Raw genomic sequence first — 10,550 nt, 5'->3', positions numbered from 1 at the left:
GGAGAGGCCCGAGGAGCCGGGGTCTGGGGCTCTGGGCAGCCTGCGTGTGTGTAGCTGGTGAGTCCCTGCGCTTTCCTCTCTGCCTGGCAATGCAACAGGCTGGCAGCCCTGCCCTGAGCGCGGCCAGCGACTCACCCAGTGAAGGGAGCCCATGCACAGCTTGGCGGCCAGCAGCGGGATGGTGGCGTCATCGGGCTTCAGCCGAATGCATTCCTTCAGCACCTTCACGGCACGGGCAGACTTGGCAAAGGAGAGAGAGTGTTTCTGGGCAACTCGGAATGTCTGACAGAACCAAACACTAAAAGCTTCCCTGGGGTTTTGGTTAGCTGTCCTCTTAATGCGGTGTTCCAACGGGGAGCCCAAGCCCGCAGGGGCCTGGGACAGCAACAACCAGAACATGGGTTCCTGAGTGACAGGGCTGTAAACTGGGGTTCAACTTCCCTGGAGTCACCCTCATTTTCTTCCTTCCTGGTGTTATTATGAAAAATAAGCGTTTTATAGCATACCATACTACATTTCTGTCTCCACCTCCCCCAAATAACCTTATATCACAGACTTAACAATTGGCTAAATGGCAGATTCATTAAATGGCCCCAATTAATTCTCTTTATTGGGTATGCACCACGTGGGGGTACTACACTAAGCACCTGGTGGGTCTTATCTCATTTACCCAATAACCACTCTAGAAGTTGGCCCTATTATTACTACATTTTACCGAAAAGGAAAGCGGCACGGTGACCTGCCCCGGGTCACACAGCCCAGACCCCAGCTCTGGCAGCTGGACTCCAAAGCTGACGTTTTCCACGAACATCAGACACATCCTGAGATAAACAGCCACAGAGAACCACACAGCACCCCCCACCCCCCTAGGAGTTAGTTATGCTCCCAAATGCGCAAGAGGGCCAGTGTGAAGAAACCAGCCTTAGTTCAAGCCACATGGTCATGTGACAAAGTTACAATGGCAAGAAAAAGGCAAATATTTCAGAATTCTTCTCAACGATGTGTCTGTGTTGGGCCCCAAATAATTAAACTTGATTATTCATTTATAAATGGCCACAGGGCAGCTTCCTATGGCTTAGGCCCCTGAGGGATGCCACCGCCCCGGGACTGGAAGGCACTGCGCGTGGACACGGAGAACCGCACGTAGAAGGGGGACTCACTTTTCCGGCCGCCATGAGTGACAGAGCAAACTGGTACCAGAGGTGGAACTCCTCGAAGGCGAACTTCATGGCTCTCTCTAAGCACTGGGGGGCGAGAACAGACGCAGACACGTGAGCATGGCCGTCACACGCCACATGAGTCTGGGTCTCTGCACACTGCAGTGAGACCGACAACCTCTGCTTTCCTTGGATGCTTGAAACACAATCTCCCACCCCGCCCCACGGGTGGCGTGCACTGTGCCAGACGCCAAGATGACCCACCGGTGACGAAAGCACAAGCCTTGGTCTCAGGCAGTTTTCCCTCCGCTGCACGGAAGGAAGCAGGGGCGCCAACCCCTCCAACACAAGCCCCCACCTGACAAGTGGGCGAGATGGGGTTCGTGGGGGGCGACCTAACCCAGGTTGGGGGAGGTGTGGGCTGGGGATAATGGGGGAGACAGGTGCTGTGGAGGGAACACCAAGCAATGAAAAGCTAACAGTACTTAGAAACTGATTGAGGGAAGGGGACAGAAATGATGAAGGTGGAAACAAGAATAACCATCACATTGGCTGAGATTAGGCAAAGGAGCCGGTATGTGGAGAGAAAGGGTCGATGGTGATAAAAAGTAAGTGTGTCCTACCAGCTCTACTGCTAAGAGGAATGATAAACATCAACTGTTTTCCTGATGAACGAAAGGAGTGCAGCAGCTGACACCACCTGTTCTGAATCAAAAGCTAGATGGGTCAGTAAACTGGGGCTCGCGAGCCACATGCGGCTCTTTGGCCCCTTGAGTGTGGCTCTTCCTAAGCCTTAGGAGTCCCCTAATTAAGTTAATAACAATGTACCTACCTATATAGTTTAAGTTTAAAAAATTTGGCTCTCAAAAGAAATTTTAATCGTTGTCCTGTTGATATTTGGCTCTGTTGACTCATGAGTTTGCTGACCACTGGGCTAGACTATGGTTGTTTTTGTTTCCTTAACAAGTGGTATGGACTGAATGCTGTGCCTCTCCCCCGACCGCCCCCAACAAATTCATATGTGGAAACCTAACCCCCATAGACGGTGCCAGAAGGTGGGGCCTTTGGAGGGTGATGGAGTCATGAGGGCAGAGCCCCATGAATAGGATTCGTGTCCTTATAAAAAAGGAGCGGTCCCTGGTCCCTCCCGCCGTGTGAGCCCCCAGCGAGACGCTGGCAGCCTGCCACCCAGAAGTGGGCCTTCACCGGACATCAAATCTGCTGGAGCCATCATCTTGGGCTTCCAGCTCCAGAACCTTGAGAAACAAGCATTTGTTGTTTACAAGCCTCTTGGTCCGTGGATTTTGTTATCGCAGCCTGAACGGACAGACACAGCTTTTGGACGACATGGGCTATGGAGCCAGGACCCATTCTAGCTGCTGTACCAGAGCTGCCTCGTTGGTCGTGCTAACCCCATGAGGTCCAGGCAGGCCCTTTCTGTCCCTCCCCTCACAGACAGGAAGCCGGAGCACAGCCTGCTGCGTGCCCGGTGAGGTCCCAGCGGGTTCTGGTGGAGCCAGGGTCTGAACCAGGCAGCTCTCAGCACCAGGCTCCGCTGCTCCGACATGCCACGCCCACTTTCCAGGCCCACTCATGCTGCACAGAGCGAAATACAGCTAAAGGCCCCCAGAATGCCACGGGGCGCCCGAGCTATTTCTGAGCTCCAGCAAGATCTTTTACTATTAATGGGGCACTGCTCCCTTGGCCTTTTGGGGCCCCCGAGGCTACTGGGGACTGAGGTCTTTCCAGCTTGCAGAATTTCCAAGGAGCCTCACAGATCCCACTATGCCCACCAGCACCCCGTGCGAGGATGCCGCGCCCCAGCCCACCTCAAAGTGCTCAGCTGGCTTGAGTCCTGAGTGACAAGTTTCCTCCACTCTCACTGCCACATCCTTCACAGACCCCTCCCCACTTGGGCCTCTTTCTCACAAGTATAACAACTTACAGCCCACAATAAGCCACAGGGGTATCACACAGGGATTCAGGAATGAAGTCAACAACGACGAACTGGCCCCTCACCCGAATTCAGAGGTGTCTGGGCTCTGGCATCACCATTCTTTCTTCCTGTGGGCTCCTGGCATCGTACACACGGCGATGCGCTGCCTGAGGAAGCGCCCAGGCAGCTGCAGATGCTCCGGAAGTCTCAATGCCAAGCACACCGCTTGGTGTGTAACCTGTCCTCCCCACGTCCCTGCAGACGTCAAGATTACACGACTCCCCACGCAGCTCAGGTCAGCATTCCTCAGTCACGGAAGGAGGCCCCTCCCAAAGAATGCCTCCAAGCAAAGCAAGAACTCATTTTGCTCTCCACAACATCCGCATCCTGGACTGGGTGTCAGCTCACCCCAATTCTCTTTGACTACCCCTTTTCAGCACCTTAGTCACATCTGTATGTGAGAAAGTAAAAACTTCCAGTTTTAATAGAGCGAGGAGATTGGGAACAGAATATATACTATAAAAACAAAATAAGAGCATTCCCATTTTAATGATGGTTCCAGTCTAAAAGAAATACTGATGAAATGGACTTTTAAGACACAGGTGCTAAAACCTATCTAATTTTATTAAACAATGTCACCCCAGTAAATTCAATAAAAAAGAAAAAAAAAGGAGACACAGGAGTTTTGTGCATGTTGGGGCCTTTAAGAGGCTGCTTCAGTCCCCCAGGCCCACTGGCTGATGGCCGGGAGGGGACAGAGAAGGCAGGCATGGGGCGAGGACAGCAGTCGCGGGCATTGGGGCCACATTTAATCCAAACTCCTTACCCCCAGCCACAGGGTGGTCATGGGGCTACATGAAGCAATGTTTCAAATGCACGTGAAATGCCTAGAAGACTGTCTGGCACAGAATGAACGGTACAGACACGTTAGTGGTGATGTAGCTGTTATGAAACGAAGACGCAGCAGCAGATCCTGTGGGCTTGAGGGTTCTACATGAGGGGGAGTGCAGGGGAGGAGCTCTGGGCCGGGCAGAGGACGGCTGAAGGGAGTGCCCTGGAGCCTCTGAGAGGAAAGGAGAGATGAGAGAAGACCCTGGCCCTTCTTCACTTCCGGTATCTATGGAGATGACGTGTGGGTCTGGGAGAGGGATCCGGGGTCCTCTCCAGGCCTGCAGATCCCCGAGTCACCCACACAGAACAGCCAGTGGCATCTCCAAACCATCCCCTTACCAGAAGCGAAGGTGGATTTGGCAGTAGGACTGTTTCTACCAGGAAAGACAGGCCCGGGCTCTGTAATCACCATGCCACCGCCATCGCTCCAAAGCCCAGACCACATTCATCTGATGCCACGAATACTTGGTAAAACAAGAATTAGCCTCTAAATGGCATCTGAGTCATCTGAGTGGCCGTCACACTGTCCCTTGCAAAAATGTTTCCTTTGGTCGCAGAAGCTCACCCTTTCCCGCTGTCACTGTGGCTGTTCACAAGTCAGCCATCCCGAGGGGCATCAGGAATGAGCAGCTCTTTGGCATGAGAACGGGATTGAGCAATTACCTTCCTGGTAGGCAAAGCCCAGTGACATGAACCGGGCACATGGCAGCGACAGCTGTATAGCAGCACAGCATGGGAAACCAGAGTCTATTTTCGGAATTCGAGAGGGAGACTGAGCATCCAAGAGGGGGCAGTAACAAAATAATCAGATTTTGCCTCAAATTGAGCCTGGAGCTGAAGTCTAAAATTCATCACCATTAAAACAGAATAAATAACATAGTGCGCTGTCTTCATTACTCACCTCTGTGGGCAGGTGGGCCGAATCCTGAGAGTTCTCATAACTCAGAGCCTTTCATCGAGTAGGAAGGTTTTCTTTCCTACGTCCTTTGTACTTAAGAGCCAGCTAACAAATGTAATTCTGGCAGCTGTGTTACAGAGCTTCTTAATTTAAGATGGTAGACGGATAATATTTCGTGCTTTTATTTTTAGCAATTAAAGACTAAACAATGTAGACATTCGGGACCAGGCTCTTGAACCCACAGAATGGCATAGGCAGGGTACGCTGAAACCTCTCAGATGATGTGGACACACTCTTACCTTATGGCTGAGGAAACTATGAGCCAGAGAGGAGACAAGACCTGCCAGGGTCACCCGGTGGCAGAACTGGGGTTAGAACCCAGGTCTCAGGAGGCTCAGCTCAGAAGGCTTATTTCTGAATTAACTAAAAATAAATTAATTAGTTAATTAAAGTGGAATCTGAGATATCGAATCTGCGAGAGTCCAGGGAAAGTTTCTAAAGAACATGCTCACGGGGCCCTCGGCTGCAAATAAAAGACCCTCCCAACCCAAGTTCTGAGGAAACACAGGTGGTTCCCACCAAATCTTGCTCAGAGTTTTCTCCCCTTGAATTAAAAATAAAATAGAGCAAACCCCACGCTGGTGCCCCTCTCCCATTTCTCTTTTTGCTTTAAAACAGCAACACTGCTCCAGGCAGAGGCGTCTCAAAGCTGTATTGCCGTGGCACACGCTTAGATTAAAGTGCGCCATTGCCTCCGGCGACGGTGGGAGGCGGGGAGGGTGGGCTGCTTCTCAGAGGTCACAGACTTGACTGCAGAACTGAATGCTGGTCGCCATCGCCCAGCATGCTCTCTGCTCAGCTAGATGACGCATCCTGATCAAGTCTGCACGCGAGTCACGGGTCTCCAGGATCTCCCTCTACTACATACTCCGCCTGCTGTTTCTGCTGATATTGCTGTTCTTTGTTATTCTAGCAAAATGAACCTCTAAATTCAAGAAACGGACATTTCATTCCTCTACCTCCTCCCTGTTCAACTGCCTCTCACCTTTTGGTCTTTTTCTGTCTTCAGTCTGTCTCCCTGGCTTGGGGCTTCAGGTTTGAACCTTCAGCCACAGCTGTCGCCTCACCCACACAAGGTCTGAGGGAGGGAAGTAAGGAGTAGCGGGTCGAGCAGCCGAGGGGGGCATCATTACAGCATCAGTGCCCAACGAATGCTTGACTGAAGGAACCAATATGGGTCGAGTGTTAGGAAATCCTTTATGGATGGCCATGGACAAACAAGAAAGCGCTATGCGGAGTGTGGCAAAAGGCAAAGAATTTGGAGATGATGCCACACCAGATAAACCATGGCCTGCGGGCCAAGTCCGAGCTGCTGCCTGCTTCCAGAGTCCAAACGCTCAGAACCGTTTATAGATGAGCACTTGCCATCAATGTGTAGAGGGCATACTGACTTGGAATCCAAACTAAATAAAATGCTACCCCCAAAACAATCCCATTCATCTTAATGAACCCGTATTACAAAAAGGTGTAGTCACTCTTATATGTTAATTCAATCAATAAAAATTCTGTGGAAATTTGTTTCCTCTCTTGTTATATCTACAAACATCCTTGATTTTGGTTCTTGGTTCTCAAAACCTAAAACATTTAGTATCTGGTCCTTTTTAGAAAAGTTTGTCAACCCCCAGAATAACTATGGGGCCCTTTATGTCACTGAGGCAGGACTGACTTGCCCTATTGAAGACATAGAACAGGTGCAAGTTACAAGGAGACAATTTCAGATCAATGCTTTCTAATAACCAAAGAGGAATGGAATGGTATGCGTTAAATACCAAGACCTGTGCTGGCTGTTTCACACCTATTGTCTCACTGAGCTTCACAGCAGTCTCTGAGGTGGAAGTCCAGAGTGGCTAAGTATCTTTCCCAAAGTTGCACAGCTAGGAAAGGGCAGCATCAGGATTTGAACCCAGACATGCCTGACCCCAAGGCTGAGTTACTTCACTACGCAATGAAAGACACTCCTAAGGGTCATTACAGCGGGGATTTTTACATTAGAAAACAGATTATCAACACCACCAATAAGAACAGCAACATTCATTTTGCACACACTATCTCTTTAAGCATCATAATAACCACTGGAGGTAGGTCCTAGTATTACCTGTATTTTCCACATACAGGTTTAGAGTTAAAGGAACCCCTTCAAGTTCATACTTGGCATGTAAAGTAGCAGAATTGAGAAATCAAACTCAGATCTGATATCAAAACATGAGATATTAAGATGGCAATACTATCCAAAGTAATCTACAGTTTCAATGCAACCTGGATCAAAATTCCAACTCTTTTTTGCAGAAATAGAAAAGCCAATCCTCAAATTCATATGGGATTGCAAGGAGCCCAGGACAGGCAAAACAATCTTGAAAAAGAGCAAAGTTAAAGAACTCACATCTCTTGATTTTTCAAAGCTCACAACAAAGTACAGCTATCAAAACAGTGTGGTACTGGCATAGGATAAACATACAGGGTGATGAAATAGAACTGAGGTTGCACATCTATGGCCAACTGATTTTCAACAAGGGTGCCAAGTCCATGGGGAAGAATAGTCTCAATGAATGTTAGGACAACTTGATTTCCACATACAAAAAAAAAATGAACTTGGACTCCTACCGATACCATATACAAAAATTAACTCAAAATGATCAACAATCCAAACATAGAGAAAAAATTATAAAATCCTCAGAGAAGAACATAGGAATAAGTCCTCATGACCTTGGTCTTGGCAATAGATTCTTAGATATGACATCAAAAACACAAGCAACAAAAGAAAAAAATGGAAATACTAGACTTTATCAGAATTAAAAACTTTTGTACATCATATGACATCATAAAAAAAGACAAACTGAAAAATGGGAGAAAATATCTGTTAAGGGTTTATTATCCACAATCAATAAAGAACTTCTATAACTCAACAACAAAAAGAGAAATAACCCAATCTGAAAGTGGGCAGAGGTCTTGAATAGACATTTCTCCAAACATAATACCTAAATGGCCAATAAGCACACGGAAAAATATTCAGCACCATTAGTCATTAGGGAAAAGCAAACCAAACCCACAATGAGTTACCACTCCACACCTATTAGAATGGCTACTACAGCAAAAACAACAGCTACAAAGCAGCAAGTGGTGGTGAGAATACGGAGACACCCCTTGCTGCTGGGAAGGCAAAATGGCCCAGCACTGTGGAAGAGTTTGGTGGTTCTTCAAAAAGTGAAACCTACAATTACGATATGACCCAGTGATTCCACTCTTGGGTATATATCCAAAAGAACTGAAAACTGGCACTCAGGTATGTTCCCTACAGCATTATTCACAACAGCCAAAAGGCGGAAACAATCCATGGGTCCACCCATCAACAGATAATCAGATAAACAAAATGGGCCTATACATCCAATGGCGTGTATTCAGCCAATCCTATATAATAAAAGCATAATATGCTAAGTGTCTGACCAGGGGGCAGACACTCTGACCGGTAGGTTAGCTTGCTGCTGGGGTCCTGGTCGATCGGGACTGGGCGAGAGGGCCGGACACGCCCTGGAGCCCTCCTGTGGTCCCTCTGGGCCGGCTTCCATCGGCCGGATCGGGGCGGCTGGCCAACCTCTTGCAGCCCCTCCCTGGACAGATGGCCCCCATTGGCCTGATCAGGACTGGGCGAGACAGCCCCTCTCACCCCGATTGCCAGCCAGGCCGAGGGACCCTCCTCACCTGTGCACAAATTTGTGCACCGGGCCTCTAGTATAGGAATAAAGTCCAAGACATTCTATCAGATGTATTATCACAACATGGCAGAACCCTGAAAACACTAGGCTGATGAAATAAGCCAGACACAAAACAACAAGTATAGTCTGATCAGAGGTTACCAGGTTATGGGGGAGGTGGGAGTGAGGAGTTATTGCTTACTGGGTAAAGAGTTTCTACATGGGGTAATGGAAAATTTAGAAATTATCACCACGGTTACCTAACACTGTGAGTGAAATTAATGCCATTGAATTATATACTTTAAAAAGGTTAAAATGGCATATTAAATTTTTAAGTGAAAAACTTTTTTTTCATTAAGGACTATAAGAAGAGAGCGATGATGCCTAATAAAAACAAAAATGCTTTCCTACGGTGGGGTTGTGGGCACCAGTGGCCATGGCAGGGGCTGAGATTCTTCCGGGTAGACCTGCATGAAAAATGATGTCGCTGGTCCCTCTGGATGGGGTGACCCCAGCGCTGCCTACGGTGGGCCCATCTCTTCCTCCGCTGCCTATTTCCCAGCGAAATGACCTTCTGTTTGTCTCACACACCGAGGAAGAGGGAGCGGGATGAGAATGTCCGTGGCCTGAAGCGCTGGTTTATTCAGCAGGTTTTATTGAGCACCTACCATGGACCAAACCCTCGGCCCTGACTTCCAGGAGTCAGGCCACATTGGTGCCTTCCATGGACCTGGGCACCGAGGTCCAGGCTGAGTGTCCGCGGTTCGAGTGGGGCTGCATTTAAATACCAAATTCTGATGGCAGCTGACACCTGGCAGGCCTGTTAGGCAGACCCAGTATTCAAGCGCTTCTCACAGAGCTCCCCGACTAAATAAGTGTTTGGCTCGGGGACGGAAAATGTCCCTTTGTTACAAGCACTAGCCAGACAGTGCTGCCCACAGAACCATAATGCTGTTGCGGTTTATCATAAACAGATGAAAAGAAATTCAACAAGGAAAATAAAAATACCACTTCTGTCTTTGACGCTGCCGTGTCTTTGGAGAGGGGACACAAGCGTCCTTCGAAAAGGACCTCTTAATGTTCTGTCGAAATGGAGCCACGAGTAGTCACATTAAAGAAACAAGCCCCTTAGCGGCTTGGGTTCATCCTAGAAAACAAAGGAAGCCGGGCTTGTTGCTTTACTTTTAATAGTGTGGGTTGTCATGCCAACCAGAGCTGCTGCTTAAACCGAAGGGGGAAAGTGTTCCTCCTTCCTACACAAGCCTTTCGGCGGAGCTCACAATGAGTCTTTAAAAAAACACGAAAGCTCATAGCACTGGAGACACGGCAAACACTGTGCTTATATTTAAACCTGTCAGAATGAGGATGTAATGAACCTGGGGTGTGCACTGCCTCTGTACAAGGCTCCCTGCCCAGTAGCTGGCTGAACAGTGCCCTGAAGAAAGAAAGGCATTACATGTGGGCACACACAGACGCAGCCAACCTTGGGGTGGGAAGCAGCCTTCATCCTGAATAAATACAACGGGGGAGAGAGGCAGGGAGGGCGGCGTTCGTGTGAAAGTAGCTCTGCGACTCCTGCCAGCGCAGGCCCTAAAAGCCTGGGTCTGCACAGCCCACCCAAAGGTGCCAACGGCAGGACAGAGGTGGGAAGGCTGCTGGGACCCACAGCACAGGCGCCCCCGCCTATCCCCGTCTGGTGCATGCCCCGGGGCTCAGGTCCGCCCAGGAGAGGGGCCAGGAGGAGAGCACGCGGCCTGATGGGGGCAAGAGAGGAAGAAAGTGTGAGGACGTGGTGAGGAGGTGACACCTCTTCTCTCGCGGTGGCCTGGGGCTGTCCACCTTCTGGTCAGAAGCGGTCCACTGTGTAAACGGAGTGTCGCTGGGCAGTGTCCCCGAGGCACAGGGGACCTGCTCACAGA

General features: G+C 49.3%; 1 protein-coding gene across 1 annotated transcript in view; it reads right to left on the bottom strand.

Annotated features, from left to right (window-relative positions):
- The window catches only part of TTC7B (tetratricopeptide repeat domain 7B), a gene marked incomplete at its 3' end in the record, with an annotated part of 200,850 nt that overhangs the window by 109,647 nt on the left and 80,653 nt on the right, over positions 1-10,550 (bottom strand). The window contains exons 11-12 of the mRNA XM_015571299.1: positions 1,161-1,244; positions 136-240 (exon numbers count right to left, since the gene is read on the bottom strand). Coding sequence (XP_015426785.1) covers positions 136-240; positions 1,161-1,244 — 189 coding nt within the window. The remainder of the gene's footprint in view (positions 1-135; positions 241-1,160; positions 1,245-10,550) is intronic.

This window comes from Myotis davidii, unplaced genomic scaffold, assembly GCF_000327345.1.
Source record: "Myotis davidii unplaced genomic scaffold, ASM32734v1 scaffold732, whole genome shotgun sequence".
Taxonomy (NCBI): Eukaryota; Metazoa; Chordata; class Mammalia; order Chiroptera; family Vespertilionidae; genus Myotis; species Myotis davidii.
The sequence above is the reverse complement of the archived record's forward strand: the minus strand, read 5'-3'. Positions and strand labels throughout refer to the sequence as shown.